The sequence below is a fragment of the Strigops habroptila genome, chromosome 3 (assembly GCF_004027225.2).
Source record: "Strigops habroptila isolate Jane chromosome 3, bStrHab1.2.pri, whole genome shotgun sequence".
Classification (NCBI taxonomy): Eukaryota; Metazoa; Chordata; class Aves; order Psittaciformes; family Psittacidae; genus Strigops; species Strigops habroptila.
The window spans coordinates 81,153,809-81,179,011 of NC_044279.2; the positions used below are offsets into that span (position 1 = coordinate 81,153,809).

Consider the following 25,203-nt stretch of genomic DNA (forward strand, 5'->3'; position numbering starts at 1 on the left):
GTCAGTGTTCCACTTTCCTCCATTTTGTCCATACCATTCTTGGCATGGGAGTGAAGCTATTCTATTCCCAGTGCTGTTTACTCCAAAACTAACCACCCACATCCTCCCCCAGGTTAGGTTATATTTGCTCTAAAGTGGATGTGCAAAATGCATTAGATAGGGTTGAATGCTTCACACAGACACATAAATATGTTTTGAATTGCCTTTTTGCAGTGGGATAAGACTTGTGTTGTTTGTCACTGCATCTGTTTTAATTGTAGGCTAATAACTGCTTTATATTTATTACTCCACAGTGTCAGTGAAGAGAAGGGAAGGAATTGCAGCCTCCTGAGTTTCCCTCTCAGTGGCTAATGCTTTTCTGGTGACTCTGCCTGTATGCTAAATCTTGAGTAGCAGCACTCTTGTGTTGTGTCTGAAGTCCAGCCAGGATCTGGACATAATAGATTCACTGGACTAGATTGTTTTAATGAGCGTTCAGAAAACTGAGAATCCACACATGGGGTCATCCAAATGACGATCACACAGAAAGGATGTACCTAGGAATAAAAGTGTATCCTTCTACATCTGAGACTGTGCCTTTAAATAGCAAAAACGCATCGAGTGTGGGACCCAAACTCCTGTCACTGGTGTAGTACTGCTGACAATCATCTGACCTTAAACTGCTTGGGGAGATTTTGCTGGGTGGAAAGTCGTGGCTGTCATAAAATCTTGTGCACTTGCATCTGTTTCACTCAGCTTCCTGCATGCTTATGGCTGTAAATTGGATCATTTACACTAATGATGATGGCATGCTGTCATGGCTCAGTAGGGAGAATTATTTAATATTCATGCTTATATCTTAGGTACGGACAAAGAATCCATTATTCAGGAAAGTCAGGGATATTCTACAGAAGAATAGCTGGAGATGTTAACATGTAGGGTTCAAAACTGGGGGCAGTGTTCAAAAGTGTGCAGCAATTTTTCAAACTCAGGCTCTCAAAGGAAACCACCCATTTAAAGCCTGAGCATCTAAAAAAGTGATGTTATTTGTCAGAGGATGAACCGCTGCAATTTTGAATTGAATGAAACAGAGGAAGAAGGAGGAAGAGAGTGTCCTTTGTTGTAGACAAGAGTTATGGTCCCACCTGATAGAAGATACTTGCCCAAGGATTTATTATTCTGCGTGGCTTGCCTTGCTTCTTCAAGTCATGACCAATCACAGTTTACCTCAGTAATGCAAGGGACACAATTAATTAATTCATTACAAGAAAATATTTACTCAAAAAGCAAATTAAATATTTCCTTTTTCCTTTTTGAGTTTGTCCTGGGTTCAGCTATAGCAGTCATTTTTCTCCTGCTTAGTAGCTGGTGCAGTGCTGTGTTTTTTAACTTTCAGCCTGGGAACAACACTGATAACACCGATGTTTTTAGTTGTTGCTAAGTAATGTTTATTCCAACCAAGGACTTTCTCAGTCTCATGCTTTGCCAGGGAGGAGGGGAAGCCGGGAGGAAGCAGAGACAGGACACCTGACCCAAACTAGCCAAAGGAGTATTCCATACCACAGCACGTCATGCCCAGTATATAAACCGGGGGGAGTTACCCGGAAGGCCCAGATCACTGCTCGGGTCGGGCTGGGTATCGGTCGGCGGGTGGTGAGCAATTGTATCCTCTCCCCTTGTTATTTCACTAATTGTTATTATCATTGGTGGTAGCAGTAGTGGTTTTGTGTTATACCTTAGTTGCGGGACTGCTCTTATCTCAACCCGTGGGAGTTACATTCTTCCCATTCTCCTCCCCATCCCTCCGGGAGCGGGGGGAGGAAGAAGGGGGGGGGGGGGGGGGGAGTGAGCGAGCGGCTGTGTGGTTCTGAGTTACCGGCTGGGCTCAAACCACGACAGAGTTGTAGGTCTGGTTTTTACCTGCATCAATAAATCAGAGCTGATGTGCAGTTAAGGAGCATTTGGATTCATCTCTTCATTAAGGCACTCTTAATTTTCTGGTCACATCATCCTATTTAAAGTGTAATGAGGCCACAGATATGAACTGCAAATCCTAGGCAGCTCGACATAGTAGAGCAGCATTACATGAGCGTAGAGGTTTAGCTTCTAAACCCTTTCAAACAAACCTGTGCAGCAACTGCCAAATGACTGTGTCTGTGGTGATTCTGACTAATCTTCAAAAAGCCATTATCAGCAGGTTACTGATGAGCTAGGAGTACAAGTTATGTGACAGGCTGGGTTAGCCCTGGATCTTGAGGTGGATGCGCTCAACCAAATCCACTCGAACTGTCAGAGCATCAAAGAATCCTGTTGGAGCACTTGCCAGCACCCCAGCTAAGTAAGCACACCCGTGAGGATGTTCAGAGGAAGGTGGGTTATGGGTGCTAGCAGGTGATGCTGCAGCCTACCCGAGTAGGCTGGTGATGAAGTACTTCTGCTGCCAGCCCTAGGAACTACAGGATCAGTAGGACAGAGCTTGCAGGGTGCTGTGTGGCTACCAGACAGCCAGCAAGCTGCAAATGTCTTTCTGATATTTGGAAGAAATGGAGCTAGTGGAGAGTTATGGTGTCTTGGATGTGTTTGAGGTGTGTATGTGTTTGAGAGAGATTGCATAGAACATCTTTTTTCCTCTCTTCTGTCTCCCAGCCCATCAGTGCCTTTCAGTGTTCTCAGCCTAGAATATGCTGAACAATTCTGGTTCTCAGGTTTTCTGTGGCGTGTTTATGTATGTGGGTGGGGATGTGGGCAGGGATGGGGATGGAAGAGTTTACAGCACATAGTAGTGACACAAGATCCAACCACTGCCAATGGCATTTTGAAGTAATGATTTAAGAGCAAAATGCAGAGAGAGATTTAGGCTGTGCGTGGTCCTCAGTGACTAAGAACCGTGCTCAGAAATGTATGAGGGTTGCCAGAGTGTGGCCTGGCTTAGTTGTTCTACCTTGGTGAAACTAATAGTGGCTGCTGCTGTTATTGCCTTATTTATGCCTAAAGTAATTCACAGACAAAAATTGGTGAGCGTGCCACCAACATCTGTGTGGTTTCTGACTAGCATGTGTTATCTTGCCTATGTTAACAGTGCATGAGAACCTGGTCCAGAAGAGCTCCTCAGGAAATTGAAGCTTTTTCTTTTGAGCTGTGACCTGGTTCTCTAGGACAGTGTTCCTTTTTTCCTAAATATTCAGCTTCCACTTGGACACAAAAAGTTGTGATGAATTAGGGCACTTCATTCCCTTCTCCTGCTGCTAAATTCTGATCTTCCGAGTGAAGTTAGCTAAATAGTTTCTGTGGAGCTGTACAGTTGTAACCAAGAACAGGCTTTTTCCATCTGGGAAATAAATAAATAAATAGAGCATGTGCTTAGTAATTCTCTTGGGGACAAAAAGTAGAACATTCAAAACGAAGGTAAGCTTCTGTGCATTGAAATCTTGACAGTGGTCCGGTGATATCTTCGTGATCCCCGGGAAAAGGGGGATCTTCTCTGCTGAATTTAGGGATGAAGTAATGGCCTTATCACTGAATTCCCTGGCTTTTCCTGAGGTTTGTTCTGCAACTGCGGTATTCACCAAGCCCATTTTTCAAACCGTTCCTACAGAGATGAAGTAGGATGGAGAGAAGATAAGGTGAAATTAGATATTGGAGATTGCATTCCAGGGCAAGAGCTGCTCTGCCTCTGCATACCACAGTGTTTTTGGTGATGTGGATTCCATTTGAATTGCTGCAACCTTTCTCTTCACAGGGTGAAGAATTAATTCACTTAGATGGGAAGTGCTGTCCTGAATGTATTTCAAGTAATAGTTACTGTGTTTACAAAGAACATACCAAAGCTGTGAGTATCCTGGTACTTTGGAGCATGTAATAGTGAGTTTTGCTCTCCCTTTTCAGTTCTGAGAGGGGTATTATTTGTAAGCGTAGCAGAAAAATAATTCATTAATACTGCCTGCAGACTGCTGTTACAATTTACAGAACACACTTGTTTACAACGTGTGCATCTGCTGCAGAGTTTAAGTTTGCCTTGCTTTCTTTTGTGCAGTATAATCAATCATTTCCTTTTAATATTTAATATATGTAGTCGCAGGTTTCTTGCACATCTCATGGAGTTAAAGATGCCTGACTTTAATCCTATAAAGTAGAGGCGACAGGGCTGGGGTGATGTATAGCTTTCTGCTATGTATCCCACTGATTATATTTTTTACTGCAACTGAAGTCCATTACTTTATTAAAATTGTCAAGGAACTTTCATTTTGTAGTTAAACAGAAAGGAAACATTAATTATCTTTGTTTAAATATACTAGAAATCGTCTTTTCATTGCTCTGACAGGTGAGGGCTGGAGCTAATAGCTGCTGTTTGCCAACACATGTGAGAAAGGGGAAGTTTAATACTTGTTTTTTAAAGCTAATACGTCCTATTTTTGCCTCAGATCTCCTTCTCTGACCCAAGTGAGGTAAAACATATTAAGGTGTTTATTCCAGTTTGCGTTTTATCCCTTTTAAGAGAGGAACTGGCACAAAAGCTTCACAGACATTTAGAGATGTTTGCTGTCTCTTTTCTGCCTTTTCACTTCTTCACGTGGTGCCAGCAGAGCCTCAGCCACTGAGCTTTGCTGGCCGCTGAGCAGACCCAGGGATGCAGATCACAGGAGGGAACAGGGCATGCAAGGCCCCTTCTCTCCACTGAGTAGTAAAAGTAGACATGTTGGGTGTGATGAGTAGTGTTGAAGCAAGCCGGTGATACCTCTTCACCTCTGTGATGTGTGGGAAGCCCTCGGTGTTAGAAAACAGGGCAACAGAAGAGAGGAGGAGAGAAACAAAATGCTTTGAGGGTTAGAAAGAGCGAATCCAGAGGAGGCCATGAAGATGCTCTGAGGGCTGGAGCACCTCTGATATGGAGACAGCAGAAAGGGTAATGGCTTTAAACTGACAGAGGGGAGACTTAGATTAGACATTAGGAAGAAGTTCTTCCCTGTGAGGGTGCTGAGGCGCTGGCACAGGGTGCCCAGAGCAGCTGTGGCTGCCCCATCCCTGGCAGTGTTCAAGGCCAGGTTGGACACAGGGGCTTGGAGCAACCTGCTCTAGTGGAAGGTGTCCCTGCCCATGGCAGGGGGTTGGAACTGGATGAGCTTTAAAGGCCACTTCCAACCCAAACCGGTCTGTGATTCTGTGAAAATGAAGGGAGGTGAAGAAGTAGAAAGGACTTAGTGCTAGCTGAAAACCACCATGCTTTGGAGGGAGAGCTGAGAGGGAATGTGTTCAGGTTTTTGCAGGCCAAAGACTCCTCAGCAGGCACTTTGCAGGCTGTCTTACTCTGGAAAGGCAAAGAGGTCAGGAGGGTTAGCAGCACAGGAGCACAGAGTCCTGTGTTGGCAGGCTTCAGTGCTGAAACAGCCCCAGCAATGTTTAATTTACTACTGGCACAGATGCAGCCCTGCAATTCACCCAGAGAGTTCCATGCATGTACAGATGCTTTGTGCAGAGGCTCTGCTTCCCTGCTGATGCTGACTGTTGTGTGTTTCTTGTGCAGAACGGAGAGAAATGGGCAGAAGGGCCTTGCAGGGAATGCGAATGCCGGGACGCAGAGGTGACCTGCTTCCAGCGCTCCTGCCCGCCCTGCCCGCTGGGCAGCCTGGCTGTTGAGGTGAAGGGTGACTGCTGCCTGCACTGCAAGCCAGGTACAGACCCAGGGTCAGTCATTCCTCACTGTCACTCATGTTAGTGTGTGTCACATACACCTCTGGCACGGGGGTTGTTCTCGCATCCCTGCGGTCTTTGCTTCCCCAGGACCTGCACTGAATTGTGACTTGTCTTCAGTTTTCACGTGCTAGTTAACTGGTTTCCATATCATTTAGGGTTCATATCATTAGGGTTCATAGGTCCATATCATTAGGATTCTTAGCGAGGTTCAGGCTTCATCCAAAGGCTCCCAGTGATTTCCTCTGGTATATATGACAGCTTTCTTTTGGCAAAAGAGTTTCTTGTTGGGGTTGGTGTTTTGGAAATGTTTTGTCGTTTTCTTTTCTCTTCAACATGAGTTTTACAAAGCAGGGGACTGCTCCTTTCTGAATCATAACATGGGTTTTGGAGTTTATGGGCTCCTGATTCTTTCTTGGGAGTGGAAATAACAAACCCACTTCCATTTTCATGCCACAAACTCACCTAAATCTGAGTAGCTGCCTGTTAATAATTGTTTGGAAAGATTGGGATAGCCTTAGCTTATATGTTAATTTTGCATATAAATTAAATTTTCTCAAGGATATTGTCATTCTCCTTGACTTACATTTCATAGCTGGTAGGCTTTAGGTATGGTTTGCTACCTTTTCACGTTGGTGGCTCTTCTTGTTTCATTTATATAACTTTGGTTTTATCAGAGTGCTCTGGTTAATGTTTTATCTCAGTAAAAAGAAAATAGCTTCACAGTTTAATTATGCTGTCATTGGCAGGAGTGCCTTAGCACATCTGCCATATTAAGCCTTTAAAGCTTGTTATTTACTGCATGCTAATAAAAATGCAAAGCACTACAAATTGAAAAGTGAGGAAAATGGGGTTTGGGCAATTCAGATAAAATTGTCCTGTGTTTTCGAAAGGGAACAGCATCTGCACAGTCTCCTAAGGAGGAGACAGATTATAAAGTGCTCTCAGCACCCCTCTGTTCTCCTTCTTATCAAGAAGTGCCACTGTGTACTGATTACCCTTGAAAACCTGGCCTCTTCGTTTAGCTTCCATAATGGTAGCATTTTGGAAAATACAGGCTTTGAAATCATGGTGTTGGACAGACAGAGCCAAACTTGCACTTTTATGTCCTAAAAGGTAAATGGAAATTTCCTTTACTGAAGCCTGCTGTTTTCTGCTCTGTCTCATTCTGGTTTGCAATGCAGGGGATGAGAAACAAATGCAAAACCCAGCCTGCAGCAGTTCAATCTGTGAGCCCAGAGCATCAGTCCCTAATGCATCTGCTTCGTTAAAGCTGTAAAAATTTATTGCTGCTTCTCACAGATGTGCTGGGGGAAGCAGGCGGAGAGAACCCATTCATTCTCAGGCAGTGCAAAGCATATAGCCCTGAGCACAGTTGTATTTATGTTAAAACCAGCAAATATGCCCTCTCACTGAGAACATTTGGGTTGAAGCAGAGGGAATTTTTTCGTGTATCTGGAGAAAAATTGCCCATTCTGTACCTTTCCAAGTAGTCAGTTTGTTGTCAGAATGGAAGGATAGGGCTGTACATACCTTTGGAAAGTCATTGGAAAGAAATGGATAGAGACAGAGCCTCCTATATTCCTCCTGTTTATCACTCTGGAATCATTGTTATCTTCAGCTGTATGTCTTCTGTAGCTTTTGATTCCAAATTCTTCCCTTAGGTACATCTCCCTGGAAACATGCAGGTAATTTGGTGTAATTGAAGGAGAGTTTTCAGCCTTGGGATCCTTTTTTGCTGACTTGCTGGGAAGGAACAGATAGCTTTTCTTCCAGCAAGCTGAAGTAGCTCAGTAGTAAAGCAAAAGAAGTCCTTCCATGGCCTGCAAACAGAGCAGCCCGTGTCATTTGAGAAAGTGCCTGTGGCCATGAAATGCTTGCTCTGGTGCTTCGACACAAAGCCTTTTTTTGGAGAGGAAGTGATTTGCCACCTGTACTCTGACCTGGCACGGACACAGTCTTGACTTATTGCAGGGTTTGACTGAAGGAAACTCCAATTCAGGTTGTTTCGGACCATTCATTCCTGATGACTTATGATTTTTATGGCTGAGAAACCATGTGGACAATGAATCTCCTGTTTATCAATAGCCTAGAAAATTTGAGCTGTGTAATAACTTCTGCCATGCTAGAATACAGCAATGTAATATTTAGTCCACTTTATGCAATCATGGAAAAAAACCCCACTCCAAAACTAACACACCTTGAAACACCAATAGAAATAAGTAATGAATTTCAGTTTGATTTTGGATTATGCATTGTTTTGTGCCTTCCTGGTTGAAAACCCTGCTGATGGTTTTTACCTTTGTATCTTTCCTTTGTGCCAGTTGAGTGCCACCCAGACTGCTTGACCTGCTCTCAGTCCTTTGATCACTGTAGTGCCTGTCGTGACCCAAGGAAGCAGCTGCAGAATGGGCGCTGTGTGGAGATGTGTGACTTGGGCTTCTACCAGGATGGGGGTGCTTGCTTAGGTAATTTCTGCAAGGGCCTATATCCTGTCAGATGACTCTCTTCTCTGTTGCATGCTGTGCTTTTGTTTGTAGGATCTCACAGGCTTATTATAAAAAGATTGCCAGGCTTCGTTTGGAAAAGCATTCAGGCACGTACCGAGTAGTAACCGTGGCCTTGAGGTTTCAGGTGGGAGCCCCAGAAAAGTGCAAATTCTCAAACTTATTTGCCAAAATGAGGCAAAATTGTTTCCTTTTATCAGAGCAGGGAAGTCTTGCTGCATCATGTTTGGGATGTGTTGAAGGCCAGGCTGGATGGGGCTTTGAGCAACCTGGTCCAGTGTATCCCTGTCTGTAGCAGTGGGGTTAGAACTAGATGAGCTTTAAGGTCCCTTCCCACCCAAACCATTATATGATTTATGATTCTATGATCTTTCTTCTTTCTCTTGGAAGCCTGCAATGAAACATGCTCAGCCTGTACCAATGGATTTGAGTGCTCTTCATGCCAGGCATCCCTGCTCATGAAGAACAGGCAGTGTGTGTCCTCGTGTGGAAAGGGATACTTTCAGGATCAGCTCCTCTGCACAGGTAACTCCAAGCAAAAAAGACTGCAGTGCTTTGTGATAGCAAAATAGCACACAAAAGCTATACCCAGGCTCTTAGATATACTCTCTGCTGAGGGATCTGCTGTTGACATAGGTGTTAATGTTCACCCTAGAATAAAGGAAGGAGTGAACAGAGGAACTATGTCATGCAGTGTAAAATTTATTACTGGTTGGAGAAATATTAATTAAAATTCCTCAGTGGATCAGTGCTGTTGGTCTAAAACTCTCTGCTTTTGAACACTGCCAGTTTTTACCACTGTCCTCTTTCAATTCAGATTTCTCTTTTGGAAATGTGACTGTGGGTTTTGTGGTGTTAAGGGCACAGAGCAAGCTGCATGCACTAATTTTACTAAGGATATAACACTCTGAGCCATGCCTGGCAATCTGATCCATGGGGGTTTTCTTTGAGTTCGGACTAACTGCAGCAGCTAATGCCAGACTTTTCAGGAGATGGTACTTTGAGTGGCATAGAAAACGTCTTGGAGGGATTGGGCCTTGGTAGGACTCAGAAAAGCTCCCAGAAAATACTTTTTGGGAGGTTTTTGCTTTGTTCTGCAATATATTTGTTTCATATGGTGCATTCTTCCTGAAAGTTGATAGGACGACTGTTCTCAAGAAGCATGTTTAGAAAGTAAAGTAGTAATACTGTAAAATGCTGAGATGTGTCTGAATCCTATATCTTAGTAATTGGAAAGACGAAGATTATGAAGTTACAGTTTTCTTTTTGATGGAACTATGACAGTGCTTTTATGGGTTTCCCTTGCTCTTTTAAAATACTCGTACTTTTCCCAAACTGCAAGGCAGCTGCTTTTTCATCATGACTGTTTAATTGTTTCCTCTAAAGTTAACACGTTTTTGCTCTTGATGTTGGCCTTTTTTAGATGGCTTCTAATTATTTCTGCAGCTATAGTTCAGCAAAGGGGTGGAGCACATGCTTAACTTCTTGAGCCAGTGCTTTAATTTCTTTGGAACTAGCCCTCCTGCTTAAAATTAAATACAGGCTTAGGGCTTTTGGCAGATTTCAGGGGAAGGCACTTTGGATTCTAAGTCTAGCTTCCTTTTCTGAAGTGGTTTTTTTTGAAGAGCTGACCATTTCTTTCAGGTTTTGGAAGTCTGAAAAACCTCTGTCCCTCAGCAGTGACTATAGACTGGGGCCCCATTGTGCATGTATAAATAGAAAAGAGGCCCAGTCCAAAAGAATTTATAGACTTAAGTATCAAATAATCTTCTACTTCATTTGGTTTTATTTTACCATTTCCTTTCCACCTGCTCCTGGTGTTTTAATTGGCAGTGCCCGTGTACTGCTGAAGCGGTAGGGAAAGGCTAATGTTTCGTTTTATTACTGGTTTGTAGGTTACTGATTGTACATTCCATCCAAATTTGCAGTCACGCATGCTTGTAGCTGAAAGTTGCTGGGAAAATTTGCTCCTCTTTCCTCAAGGGAATTAAACCAATTTGCTTTAGTTCTGCCTGGCTGCATTTTCTGCATAAAGTCAAACCAGTGGAGAAAGTCTTAAATTTCAGATATGGTCCATAATTCACTGCCATTCACTCTTTCTTTGTATCCTCTTTATTTTTACAAATCTCTAATCTGATTGCCTAGATGACCCTTGGACTGCTCAGAAATATTTTTCTCATAATGATTTTAACATCTGCAGTAAGCACGTTCCAAAAGCACAAAGAGAACGAACTAGACTGTGTTCATTGCTATAGTTCCAGTAAACTCCCTCTTGAGAAATTTGCTTTGGAGATGAAAAAGACTCGTAAGACCAGGCTTTTTACTCCATCCTATAGTTGAAACGCTGTTGGCTGCATTGTAACAAAGTACAATGAACTGGTCTGTCTATTTGCCTATGTTTCATAACGTCTGGTCTAATTGAATCTATTTTGAATTTCGGAATACAGTTGTTTGATCTCTGCACCAGGGTTGTTTCCTGCTCTCGTCCCTTCACCTGCTTCTGTAAAGTATTAAAACCATTAAGAGAAAAAGTTGAGGATAAAAGGTCATAGGTTCAGTTATGTAGCAGTGTATTTGACAATCATGGATCAGTGTGTATCGGGCTCTAAGCAGAGTGGTGTCAGAAATAAGCTGTGGAAACAGTTAAGAAATCCCCCACCAAAGGCAAAGCAAAGGGAAGCAAAACTAAAAGATGCTCACCTGGTCCAACAGAGGGGCTCAAAGGACTTGCAGTGTTCAGTGCTCTCACTGCATTTTTCCAACTTAATTATTTATGTTTTCAAGATTATTCAAAAGCCTGGGTAGAACTCAAGTATTTCTGCTTTGATCTCTCAAAACGTGAACGTTGAAATGTGTAACTTGACACTAACAGATCCGGCTCACTCTGCAGCAAAGCTCTTGGATTTTTATCTGTGACCTGCTCTTCTCTGCCATGTCTGGCTGGTGGGGGTCACCTCAAGAATAAACATGGAACATGGCTGAGCTGAGCCTGCCCAGCTCACGGTGGGGAGGGCAGGTTAGAGGTGGTTAATGGTACCATTTGGCACAGCGTGGTTGGACCCCATTTGTGCTATTCCAAAGCCAAGCATGGACTTATTCCTGTGTTCTTGCTGGGATACCGGTTGTGTTAGCCCTCCTGCTGTCATTAAACCTGGGAATGTTACACCTGCACTGATGCAGATAACACACAGTTTGGTGAGTGGATCTTTAGTTGATTCTGTGGCTTCTGGTCAATCATGAAAGAACAGAAACATCACTTTGTAGGACCTCTCATCTTCCAAAAGCCTGCACTTGTGACACTTCTCTATGACTCCTACATTACATCCTAAGTAAGAAAGGAGAGAAGAAAACCCATTGGCTCAGGAGCCACTGGAGTACTCTTGCTTTAACCAAGAAGTGAGACCCTGGAAGTTTCATCTGTTCAACATTGATTTTCTGGAAAGACATGTCACTGCAGCTTAATGAATACTATCATGTCAGCAGAGGCAGAGTAATTGCACACCCTATTGACCTTCCATCCAAGCTGGAAGGTTGACTACACTCTCTTGAATATCTTTTCTTCAGCAGCAATGTCTGGTTAAGCTGCAGGGCCTTGCATATAAAAGTCCAGTATCCGCGCTGAAGGGAGGAGGCAATGCAGAATAGCCCCTACAAATCTGAACTGAAACCAGCCAGGAAGGGTGAAAGCAGTTCCCTGGTGATGCAGTCACATCTGTTCATTTATTTTCACACAGCTGCTTAGTTGCTGTAGGCAAAGCTGTTTTAGCTGACAGTGGCTCACTGAATGCTTCCATTTCTTCCCCTGCTTTTTCAGTGGAGGTGGTGACTGTTGGGGCAAGGAGCAGCTGTTGAGTCAGGCAGTGCTAGAAGAGCCAAAGCTTCTGCAGGCAGGGTGTGCGTGAGTGTGCATAAACACAGGGCAGGAATGGATCGAGGCTGCTCTTCCAGCTGCATGAACCCAGGTCCTGGGGGCCCATTGCTTACAATTCCAGCTGCAGTTGTACCGTCTGATGGCAGAGTGGAGATATTGGCTGGGATTTAGTAGCTGCTGGACTTGTGACAAAAAAGTCCTCAAGACATCTGAAAATAAATTGCCCGGTACGTGTCGCTGCAAGCAGGAGAAGTGAAGGATTGGATCTGTAGGAGCATGAATCAGGCTGTGCGTGTCTGTCACCTGGAGACTGGCAGCTGATAACTCCTGGAGGCACTTGCCACCTCGCATACAGAAATGGCTGTGTTGGATGAGTCCAGGGAGGCTCTTCATGGGGAGGGCTTGCAGAGCAGAGCTAGTAACTGGAGCAGTGCGTCAGAGCTGAGTCTCTTGCTGCAAGCATTTCTTTTTGTTGGCCCACCTGAGGAAATTGTTACTGATCCTTGAGTCTTTTGCACTGCTTCCAAATGTTAAATGTGTCTCTCTTGCTAAAAATCAGGTTGCTTTCTTTCTCCTTTTTCCTTCCTTTCTTCCAAGCTCTGCTGCTTGGATTTCGTCCGTTTCTGCCCAAAGAAGCCGTTTGGGCCTGGATTCTATCTAGTAGCTTGAAGTCCCGAGGATCTGTTTCCTATCAGTTTGCCAAATTCACTGCAGCTTCTCAGAAGGCCTCATGACCTCTGGTCGGTTGTACTTCATCTCTCTGTAGCCTTTGCATAGCTGAGATACCACACAAAAGTCATCCCCTGTCTAGGAAGACATGCAATTTTAACACGACAGCTGCCTCACTACAAGACTTGAAGGCTGCTGTGATACCCAGGAGCAGATTTGCAGGATCTTTGCCAAGGGCCAGTAAGAGCCAACTGGGAACTGGAGAGAGGGAATGAAGTAAGATCTTGCACTCCTTTGGCCTGCAGACTGTGTTGGTTTGCATCGTTACCTGGCTGGAGTCTGGTTGTTGCAGGATTCTCCACTAGAAGTATGACACTGGGAGTGTGCTGGAGGCAGCTGCTTGAGAGAAGAGATTGAGGTGAGGAAGTGCTCAGGAGCACTTGGTCTAGTGCAGGCAGTAAACGGTCCATGGCGGGAGCTGAAGCACATTTGACCAACTGACCTGGCTATCATCAAAAGTGTGTTTTTAATACACCTTTATGCAAGGCTGACTGTTTAAAAACAGAACCTGGGGGCCAGGCTGCCAGGAGTGGAAAGCATCTCTGGGATAAGAGCAGCATCTCCAGAGAGGAGTTGAGAACTTTGCACATAACTGGGTGTGTTGATGTGTCAACATACTGAGGCAGGTTAACAGCAAGGGGGTCGAGCTGTGCAGTAGGAAGTCTATAATTAGAGGATCCAAGTCCTGGTGTTCACTCTTTCAAGAAGATGTTGAAAGTTAGAGTGAGCTCAGGGAGGAGCAAAATGCTCACATCTGGAAGGTGAAGTGAGGACATTTCGGTACTTAAGAATCTGCAGCATGAACTCTGCAGTTAACTTTTAAGTGTAGACACGCCCTGAGAATGATGCAAGCTGAAATGAGATGCAGCTTTTCATCAGCAAGGGAAATTATTAACTGAAGCAGAAAAGTGTGCACAATCTTTACCTTGAGATGGGATGTTCGGAATTGGAACATTGTGTTTGAAAACAACATTGTGTTGTGATTGATTCAACCACAATTAGATGTGCTTGATAGTGGTGATGGCACTTGCGGTAGGATTCCGGGGGAAGATCCTTCCGGGTACAGGATGCCCAGCATCCTTATGAGACACTCCTCACATAGAATTATTCAGGAACTAGGAGAGCCACAGCATTCTGGAGAGATCAGGAATAAGGTGGGGGGAAAAAAGATTCAGCAAGGTGAGAAGGGGGAAAGCAAACAGCTAGTTACAAGACAGTAGAAGAAGATGAGAAACAGGAAAATAAAGGAAGGTGAAAGTGTGGAGAAGGAACATCCAGAATGTCAAAGGACCATGTGCTGGGCATGAACTCACATGTCTCTTGTCTTGCTCCCCTCAACACTCCCTGTTCTAACCCCATGCATGTCACATCCCATCTCTGTGTTTCAGTTCCATGTGTAGGAGATGGAGGTGTTAACACTTCCCTGCCTCTGGGAGCAGTGACGTCCACTAAAATGGGGTGTTTATGTTAAGTTGTGCGGTGCAACTCATATGTAAGCACAAACATAGGTGCTCCATCTCATGTCATATCCAAGAGTAGCTATGGCCTGAAGCAGACAGAAGCAGCATAGAAACCATGCAAAACAGGAGTGAGATGCAAGTAGTGGTGATCACTGGTTTGCTGTAAGCTTACTTATGGCAAACAATTTCCCCTCTTACTGGGGAGAGGATGAATTGTCTCTCACTTAGGGTGTTTATTTTGGCAGGAAGGTGTTTGCTTTGGTCACTGTTCTGTATGTAAATGTGCTCTTACTCATGTGGATGAGCTGCTATTTTCCTTCCTTATGCTGAGACTAATCAGAGGTGAGTTTTTCTTCACTGGCTGCAACTTTCAACATGTCTGTGGGTAGAGGGCAAATGTCATAAAGTTCTGGTTTCTCCCACCTGCCTTGGTCTGGGAGCACAAGCAAGTACCTGCCTTATTGTGAAATAATAAAGTAAGAACATCTTTGGAACATATTTGCATGTAATCGAGAAAAAAATCTAATAGCTACAAGAACTGTAATTTGCAGTTCCTGCAAGCACTGATGGCACAGGATTTAACATGAGTCTGCATCACGGATTCCATCAGCAGGAGCCACAGTGGGCTGAATTTCCCTCACAGCTGAACTTGCACAGCTTCAAATAAGGTAACAAGGTAGTTCGGTCAACGGCTCTTTGGGGAGGCAGAATTGATCTCCATATAGTTACTAGTTTAATTGTAAATCAGCCTTCCAGTACCTAAAGGGGCTGACAAGAAATCTGGAGAGGGGCTTTCTGCAAGGGCCTGTAGTGACAGGACAAGGGGGAATGGCTTTAAGCTGACAGAGGGGAGATTTAGATTAGGCATTAGGAAGAAGTTGTTCCCTGTGAGGGTGCTGAGGCGCTGGCACAGACTTTTCCCAGAGAAGCTGTGGCTGCCCCATCCCTGGCAGTGTTCAAGGCCAGGTTGGACACAGGGGCTTGGAGCAACCTGGTCTAGTGGAGGGTGTCCCTGCCCATGGCAGGGGGTTGGAACTGGGTGAGCTTTAAGGTCCCTTCCAATACAAACCAGTCTGTGATTCTATTATATGATCATGCTCGAGGATCGCTTTGTTCTGCCTCTGTGTTCCTATACCCAGATGCCACAGAGAGAGCATTTATCCTGCCTGCATTGCAGGAATGTGATATACTTCAGGAATACCCGAAATATTACTGTGTCCCAACCATGGCTCACCAGGAGAGAAAAGTACCTGGTATCTCAACTCCATGAGGGAATGCCACTTCTCTTCTGCTGGCAATGTCAAGGAAAAGATGGGCAATGCCTGCTGTACCAGACCTTTTCCCAGTTCCCGCCTTTCCCCAGGAATTACTCAATCTGATCATGTGAGGATTTCTGCCTTCTGCCCTACTTGACCAGATCGACCAACAGCTGGAAATCAGTTCTTCTGCTCCCGCGCAGAGTCCTGGAAGGGCAGAAGTTGTTTCTGGAAGTAGGCTCTCTTGGTTTTAATTTAGCAGGATTTTGATTGCAGCCCTGCAGCCTAATTCTGTGTTCGTACATGAAGCTGGGGTAATGTCAGTAGCCGCTGCAAGGATCTGATTGCATTTTTTAAGAAGCATGTGATGGAATCTTTTCCCTTTTCCCTTTGTGCTTGTACAGCCCCTAGCACCAGGATGAACAGGACTTAACAGTGTTACCAACACTCCTTCTAGTCTGATTACAGCTACATGTAATCATACTGCATGTCACATTGCACGTACAAAATGAAGCTGTAAATTGTACCCCTGAGACGGCTGGGATAAAACATACTAACGATGTTTTTTTGTTCTCCTTTTCTGAAGCAGGGAATGCCTATGAGTTTAAGGAGCAAAACTGCACAAAAAAGTGGATTACTGCAAACTCTTCATTTTAAAGAGATGGTTGGAAGGTGATTGTTTGTTAATCCTGCACCTTTCTTCCCTGCAGCTTGTCACGAGTCCTGTTCCTCATGCTGGGGTGCTGCTGAGAACAATTGTTTGGCCTGCAAAGACCCATCACACATGCTAAAAGCAGGGCTCTGCGTGGCCAGCTGTGGACAGGGATTTTATACCAAGGATGGAATCTGCAGTGGTAAATACCTGTTTTCTTCCTCCAATTGCAAGAAGTTTAAGAAATGCTCTGCAAAAAAGGAATCAATATTTCATTTAGCTGTGCAGCAGCTGTGGTTTTGCTCATGTCTAAGAAGGCCGATGCACCTTGTGCATAAATATCAGATGAGGAAAGCTGCTGTTTGTAAGATTGTTAATTCATTTAAGTTAATCAGATGCTGAAAGGTTTAAGGTTTTTTCCCCTTCACTGAACAGCTTGAAAGCCTAACTGAGTTATGTCTGAGGGCTTGACAAATCCATTTGTCTGCATGAAGAAAAATGGCTTTTGCCAGCAGGTTTCTGTAAATTTGATTATAATTCAGCATCACAGTGACTAATACCTGCACAACAGATGAGACTGGGAAGCTGGGAAGGTTTGCTGAGAAAAGGGGAAGAGATGGCTGGAGGGAATTATAAGACCTAAGTCAAACAGATCATGAAAGGGGGGAAAAATCTCAAATAAATATATAATGTAAAATCTGCCACAGCCATTCAGGTCAAGTCTGATTTTTGGTGGCAGCCACCTCCTGGTAGCTGCTTTGAAGGACTGTCCGTCAGAGTCAGTAGAGATGACAAAGGGGTTTTCTGCCTTCATGCAGGTCTGAACCACAGCTAGCTGTAAAGGGCTTCAGACCTTGAAGGGTCTTGAGAAAATTGTTGCTATTCTGACCACTTCTGGATGAATTTCACTTTGGCCAGGTTCCCCTTCAGTTTGGTTTGATGTCTGTACCAGTAAGTGTTACTCACCTGTGTTTGGAAGTGTCCAGGCTTGAAATCTTACACGTGTAGCTGAAAATCATTTAAGCTCGAAAAGAAATTTAACTTAGATGCAGCTTGGCCATAATTTTGATTTTTATTGTCAGGGATTTCCTCAAAATTGCATAGCTGTTCCTCACAGCCTCCAGGATTGAGGCCTTGCATCTTCTACCAAAAACGTGCATTTTGATACCCAACCAGAGAAGTGTAAGCTGTTTTAAGGAGAGACCATTTGGTGAAAAGAAACACGAATTGTTTAAGTAAAATGCTTGGCTCTTCTGAATATACAGCAGCGTTAGTGTTACTGACTTAGGGAAGCCAGAGTTTCATAGTGCTCTTAGGCAACAGGTCAGTTATCTTAGGAACTGACTGTCTGGGAGAATATAGACTGCAGGGATTGATAAGAAACTTTATCATGCTTGAATTTAGATGCACTTTCACACTTAAAACTTTGACTTGAAGAAAGGGAGGGATTACAGGTTTTTTTAATCAACTTTTCCTCCACCTTTTACTTCCTGAACAGTCTGATAACTGATCTTAGTTGTACAAAGAGTTATGAGGTGGTTTTCATACATAAAATCATTCAGAATGGTGCTGTGTCTTCACAAACTGTTGGTGAGCAGGAAAAACATACTGCCTTAGCTGGAGGGGTTGTGTCAGGAGGGGAGGGAGCGCTGGTGTAGACCCACTCCTCGTATTTGTACTTACTCAGAGTCCTAGACGGGATACAGGTCAGTGGAGACCTGTCTGCACTGACACATCTATCTCCATTAATATTATTGCTTATTCCAGGGAAGTGTGAAATGTTACTTGTGCTGGAGAGCAATGTTTAAAGATATGTCTTTCTTTAGGACAAGGCACGGTTTGGTTTATTTTATCTGTGTGGCCATGTTGGTGGCTCTGTTGCTCTTTGCTCATTGAGTGCATTTCATTAATGAGCTATCCTTTTGGGCAGCTTGTGACCAGTCCTGTGAAACATGCTACTCAGACCAACCCAGATGTTTGACCTGTGCTTCAGATAAGTTCTTACATGACGGGAAGTGCATTTTGGAGTGCCCAGCTGGATATTTCCCGAGTAGCAAGGGAAGATGCAGAGGTAAGAGACGTATTTGCATGACTGTTTCTAAGGCTGTCAGCTCCTTGCCTTGTGAAGCATATTAAGACAGACTGAGATACATATTCAAAACACCTTGTGAGTGACAGTTATTACTGTTACTAGTTATTAATACAGGTGTACTTCTGCTCTCTTTAGTTTACGTAGCTCAATATCATGCCAGCTGGGAATTGTCATTGTTGGCTGGAGGGGGCTGTAGTCAGCAACACTCAAGGAGGATAGAAAAAAATCTTAAGGAGAAAAAAATCAAGGGAAAAACCAGGATGTTTCAGTTCTGTGTACTTGGTTTCTTTGTCAGCTTGTCATGATTCATGCTCCACGTGTGAGGGACCTCTGGCCAATCACTGCACCTCCTGCTCCTTTCCTCTGGTGTTGCGGTGGGGCCAGTGCCTGCAGGGCTGTGGAGAGGGTTTTTACCAGGATCATGATGTCTGCAAGGGTAAGCTGCATACCTGGAGTAAGTTCCTCAGCTGCTATAAACCAGTGTACCTATATTGGCTTTTGTTGGGCTGTGCTCAGAGTACTCAGCTAGGATGTTGATCCTTTATCCTATGCTTCACTGGTCAATGAGTAATTCCTCATTGTGTTTGCCTGCTGCTTGTTTTCTACTTTGAGAAAAAAACCCCAAATTTTCTCAAATACTTTCTGCATTCACACCCTCAGGATTTATTTATCCTGGGGACTTTTTTGTTCCCCTGTTCTGTTGAAATAACCGTACATTGCTTCCAAGTTTTCTTGACATGAGCTAAGAGGTGGATGAAAGTCTGCACACACCTACTTAGTTTGCTATGACCGAGGTAATTTGTGCAGAAGTGGAAAACCTGAAAATTGGGAAGATGAATTTATGCTTCCTGTGAGCCCTTCGTACTGTCATTTCTTGCTGTCTCTCCTAGTGAGATTGTGTTCACCATTGCAGTTCAGAAATTAAAGGAAAATTGACTGCCTGTGGTATGATACTGCAGATTTTCCCCAACATTATTTGTTCATCAGCTTTATTCAAGGAAAGAGCTGTTATTTGGGGCTGAGGGCTATTTTTTTAAAATCCCTGTTCCATTATAGAAAATACAACACCCCATCTCTTTATGGAACAGATTTCTTAGCTGGTGAGTTGCTGCAAAGCGTATACTCTTTGCTAGCTCTTTGAGTATCAGACTGTCTACAGTAATACAGAACTGGAAAGAGGAAAGAACAAGAGGGTCCAAACCAGTGTTTTCCCCAGAGCTGTGCCTCTGACTGCTCTCTTGACTTGTGCACAGGCTGCCACCCATCCTGCCGCGCCTGCGTTGGCCCCGGGGCCTCTCACTGCCAGCAGTGCAGGGCACCAGACGATGTGCTGCAGCCTCACCAGCCTATGGTAGGAGCCCTACATGGCCTTTGCCTCTCTCACTGCCAAGCCCAGTTCTACATGGACAGCGCAGGAGTCTGCAGAGGTGAGGAGAGGATGGGAATGGCTGTTCCAAGCCACAGGGCTGCACTGGGGTTTGGGTGGTCAGGGTGATTTTGTATGATGATTGATCCTTATGTGATTTGAGCTATGTTTGCCTTGTGAGAATCAGGAGTGTTTAAACTCAGTAACTTTCAGACAATGGCATATACCAGTACTTTTGAGGGAAAATACACTCTACATGTGATTTATGACTAAAGGATGTAGGGGTTTTTGTTTTGTTTTAGATGACTGTTCAAGTCTGCACAGCTTAGCTTAGTTGAGCTTAGCTTTCTTTTCACTGGGGTTGAGTATTTGATTTTTACCGCTGACATATTTTGAAGCAGGATCAGTCCTTAAATCCTTTTCAGAAGAGACTGAGCTTTCTCCTTGTTAGCCCTTGGAGCAGGTCAAGACATCCCACAGCAGTCTTGTCTTTTGAGGAAGCTCTTCTGATACATGCCCTGCAGCATATATGCCATCACTGCTCCTGAAATACCAAGTGGGAAGCATTTCCATGAAGACTAGAGTTTGGAAAAGAGGCAAATGTGGTGTACATTTGGGATATATATGTGGTTTCCCACTGCTCTGAGAGAAAACTGTGGTGGACTTCATGAAGGAATGTTTACTGGGTGGATCAGGAAGCCAGTCTGGCTGTACAGAGCTTGTGGCAGCCAGTGTGCGTATCACTACAACAAACAGACTGCAGTATCCTGAAAACAATGCAGACAGAAGCAGGCTGAGAGGTTAGACTGAACATCTTGTGCCAACACAGCCCACCCTAAGCCTAAGGAGAAATAATACTTTCAGAAATGGTAGTGATTTCCCCCTGTGAAAGTCAGAGGATGGAGGTACTCTCTCAGGAATGGAGAGAGTGACTCTACAGTGCTAAAGTAAAGTAATAGTAATAACAGTAGCAACAATGCTAGAGATGGCTGTTTATTCTTGTTGAAAAAACTTTTTGTACAAGTGGACAGAATTTCAGATCCATTTATTTTTATTTTATCTCTTCATCTCAACTTGGGGGAAAGAGTCTGTACAAGCTCACTTTTTTGCCTTAATGGATCTTAAGGGAGGAAGAGATGGCATTTTTTTTTGGGGGGGGGAGGAGGAATGATTCTGTCTTTAACAGTGACCTACACAGACCATAATGCTTTGGATTAATACCTGAAGGCATTAGTGTAGAGCCTCCAATCCATTCAGTGGCTGTTCCTTGGCATCTGATGGGTTTTCTTGGCTGAGTCCAGGTTATAGTATAGAAACAGAGTGAAGAAATCCATATAGCACTGCCTCAGGTGGGAGAACAGACCTGTACAAACAGGCCTGAGCAGAGTTCACTGGCAGTGCTGAATTATGTCAGTGGGCAAGAATGCCGGCACAGCCCCATGTGTTATTAGCTCTGCTGTTATTGTAATGGCATTACAATAGCAGTTTGATTTATTGCAGAAGGGTATGAAGATTCAAGATTGCAGACTTTGAGCTACCCCTGTAAAATACTGATGTAAAGCTTGTAGTTGCACCTTTTTGAAAAAGTAAACCCACGACAGATGTATACCATGCCTGCACTAGCTGTGTCAAACAGGAGCAGGTTAAAGTGCTGGATTTGAAGGTTTTACATGTGTGGTTGGGAATTTCTCACCAAACAACAGAAATAAATATCTCTATATTTCTCTAATGCTTGAAATTTCCCTGATGAAACCATAAGAAGTTTCTCTCTGATACAATTTGAGTCACTTGAGCCAAAGAGAGTCACGGAGATGTTGCATTTGTGATGAAGATCCCTGGTTTATCTCCCTGCCTCTCTTGCAGACAGCTGAGTGTTCTTGTGTAAATCATTTCATTCCATTTCATTTCTTCTCTCCAGCCCTGTGTCTGTCTTGTCTTCCTAGAGGGCAGGAAGTCTCTCTTTGTGTTCAGTGAAGACTCGCACCGCAGAACATGTGCCTCAAGTCACTACTCTAAGAAATAAGGTTTTTAACTAATGAGTTTATTCAATTAATCAGATTATTTAGTTTAAGATGGCTTGGTTTAGGGTCAGTACCAGTAAAGGTGAAATCTAACTTTTTAATTGCACTCTTTTCATTCTGGCTGAATCATCCTTGTAATGAGTGTTCACTTCACTAGCTGTAAAGTGTGCAGCCCACCTTTGTGTATATTTGCTCTTACTGCTCCAGAATGGCTGGTGATAACCATGCAGTGGTGATGGATAGAAACTCCTTCCCAGAGTAACTGTAGGATGATAGTGAAAGATGATTTCAGAATCTGGTAAGTTTTCAGACCCTCACAGTTCTTCTAGGGAAAATGGAATTACACAGCATTGTACATCTCAGCACAGTTTCAGTAATGAATTGTGTGGGTGCAAAGGAAGATTAAATATGCAGCTGTCTGTGCTTGCTCCTTATCTTGAAGAAATGTGCTATACAACCTTTGTACTCCTGCCCTTTCAACCTTTCACAAGCAGAGAATCCTCTAAAGGAAATACCTTCACTGGGGAGAAAGCAATCTAGCCATACTTTAGGACAGTAACAACCAAAATAAGCTAGAAATAATTTGCCTGTCTGTCATGTTATTTTTCCCTTCCCTGCAGAGTGCCACCCCTCCTGTGCAGCCTGCGTGGGGAACACTTCCCAGGACTGCACGGCTTGTCCGTCTTCCCACGTCCTGCTTGAGGGCAGATGCCTCTCTGAGTGCCCGGAGGGGCTGTTCAGCCACAAAGATCACTGCTACTGTGAGTGCATAATGCAGGCACCTGCAGCTGATACTGCTGAATTTCATTGCGTGCACGTTTTGTAGTGCATTTCTCGATGTAATTAGAGATGCTGTCAGATTTATATGAGGCTATTTAAGTGTTTTCAGGGGAGAATAGGGTAGTCCAATTCCAGGAAACGGAATCTCCTCCTAATGGGAAAGAGGTGTACACATTGAATCGTAAATTACAATCAATTTTGTTCCTCTGGACTGTTTCCCTGAAGATATTTTGAGTTTCATTTCAGTAGCTCAGATGATGTTCTTAGCCAGTGCACTGTAGAAAAAACCCTTTACCAGGCAACACTGAAAAATGGTCTGCTTTTATTAGGCTAGATAAGCATATTGTCCATAGAAATTACCTATATTTTATATCCACTCCTGGCTATAGGGCTGGGTGTAGAAGGAAGGTATTCTGCCGATAGAGGAGAAAAGCCATTACATGTATGAATATGCCTGATCAGTAGTGAGGACAGCACTATTTATTCGTGCCTCAGCCTTGCCCACCAGTCAGCCAGTGGCCTTCTTTCAGCTTGTTTGAGCTCATCTACACAGATGAATGTGATTACTGACCTTCTGAGTGACTGCAACGATTAAATCCTGTTCGCCCCTTGAAAAAATGGTGGCTTTTGCACTATGCTGTTCATTATGAGCTGCTAAGTATGATGGGTGAGGAAAAGCAGGCGTTTGAAATCTGATGAGTCCTTTCAAGGTTAACTGAAAGTTGTCTCCTATTTTATAATCAATTCATTGGGTCAGGCATCCATATATCTGTTCTGGCACACTGAGAAATTTACTGGTTGCTTCCCTGGAAGGCCTCAAATTTACAGAGGCAAACCTCTTCTAAAGTCCATTACTCTATTTATTTGTCCAGGGAACAACTCTATAAATACATTTATTTGGCAAGCCATTGTAAAGATTCATCAAGTTTGAGGTTGTGCACTGCCACCTTAGAGCTGAGGTAACTGCTGCATGCTGCATTAGGCAGTTTCAAGCTTACGTAAATGTCTTAGAAACAAAATGTCAGTGTCAGGAAAGAAGCATCTTTCTGTCTGCTGCCAGCTTACATCTCCTGCTGGTTTTGAACAGCGATGCTCAGTTAATACATGTGTGTCTAAGAAAACCGAGTCTTCCTTTTGAACACTGGATTCATGGGCATGATTTCGAGAAGCTGAGAAAGGTGTTGGGGCATGACACATTTCATCTTAAACACCCAGCTTCCATGTGGGGAGTGGGCAATTGTATGTAGCCTGGGAGAGTCCTGAGGTGGGAGATCTTTTAAGTTATGTTTTATTCATAACAGAGCTTTGAAAGTAGTTTTTAAGATTATATTTTTTTACAGATCATTAGCTGTAGTATTTCTGTCTCCCTCAGATCTGCAGCATGGAAATCATGGAAATGTGGCATCTGTCTTTGAAGGTGGAAGGATACAAAAGCAGTCTGAGTGAAATATTTTTGAGCAGTCTTAACCACTTTATCTGCAGTCTTTTGTTGAGCTTTTAGCAGGCAGGGTAGCTAATGAGCTGGCCTGGCATTCAGGTTTCGTAGGTTTTGGTTTGGGAGGGCTTTGTGCAGAAATCATTCCTGGATTTTCTACTTGGGATTACCAAACTCATGCCACTATAATGTTGATACAATCCCAAGATGTTTAATTTATCTCCCTTGTGCATCCCACTCTCTTTCTTACATGCACAAGCATGTGGTAGAGAGAGGAATAAAAGGGCTAATCTCTTTATATTTTATGTTTTGTATAGATCTGTACCTTGATTAATGCAGAGAACAGATCATGTTTTTAAATTGACAACTCATTTCTCATCTTGTTTATTGAAAACGAGGATGTAAGAGTCTTCCAATCCACAACTCTACAGTCGCTGATGCTAGGAGGTCATTTTATGTCTGTGTTTTGTAGATGATTATTATAAAGGTTGGCTTTTTGAGGAAGGGAGAGTGTAAGGTGGACTATACCAAGAGCGTAACAACAAGTGTTGATTGTCTTCCCAGCCTGTCATCCATCCTGCAAGACATGCCATGGCCCTTCTGATCTGGAGTGCTTAACCTGCCATCCCCACGCGACTCTAGCCAGTGGAAAGTGCAGGACTAGCTGCAAGGAAGAGCAGTATCTCAACCTGGTGGGATATTGTGTGGGTAAGTAAGAGGAGATGGCATCAGCCATACAGTGTGATGATCTTTCTGGGCCAGTCTGACATTGTAGAGCCACGCCTGGGGGACCCAGAGCCAGGAAAGCTGCTTAGCTCCTGCACAGAGCTTCAGTGAAGTGAGTTAAGGAAATATTTGTGATTCAGAGAAGTTTTCTTTAAGGGCCTTAAAGAAAAAAATGGCACAGGTAGCATTGCTGTGTGCATTCTTGGGAGATAATAGGATTTCTGTATAGGGGTTATACTTTGTGGGTGCTCCGTGCCTGCGCTTAAGCCTATCATCAGAAGCCAGTGATTGCATTTATCTGTCTAAAGAGAAAAATTCCTTTTAATCCATCACACAGACACGTATAAACATATCCTGGGAACTGCTCCAACAATTCCTGAGCTTTATCAAGCCATTTTTTCCTTTATCAGAAAGAGATATGGTGTGCGAGGCTTAATCTAGGCTGAACAGTTCCAAGTGAGATAAGTAATCCCAAGAAAAGGGAAAAATGCATTAGGCATAATAAATATACCCATTGAGAGGCTATTGTCCTCAATTTAAGACAGATGATTCCCCTTCTTTTTGTTTATATATGTTTGGGTTTTTTTTTAGGAAAGACTTGTTTCTTTGCTCCCCACAGATTGATTTTATGAACCATTTCT

At 43.6% G+C, this 25,203-nt stretch overlaps 1 protein-coding gene across 1 annotated transcript in view; it reads left to right on the forward strand.

The window, feature by feature from the left end:
• FRAS1 (Fraser extracellular matrix complex subunit 1) overlaps positions 1-25,203 on the forward strand; it is a 159,037-nt gene that overhangs the window by 63,768 nt on the left and 70,066 nt on the right. The window contains 10 exon segments of the mRNA XM_030477972.1: positions 3,719-3,808; positions 5,501-5,648; positions 7,992-8,135; positions 8,565-8,699; positions 16,201-16,344; positions 18,073-18,213; positions 18,530-18,670; positions 19,488-19,661; positions 22,242-22,382; positions 24,401-24,544. Coding sequence (XP_030333832.1) covers positions 3,719-3,808; positions 5,501-5,648; positions 7,992-8,135; positions 8,565-8,699; positions 16,201-16,344; positions 18,073-18,213; positions 18,530-18,670; positions 19,488-19,661; positions 22,242-22,382; positions 24,401-24,544 — 1,402 coding nt within the window.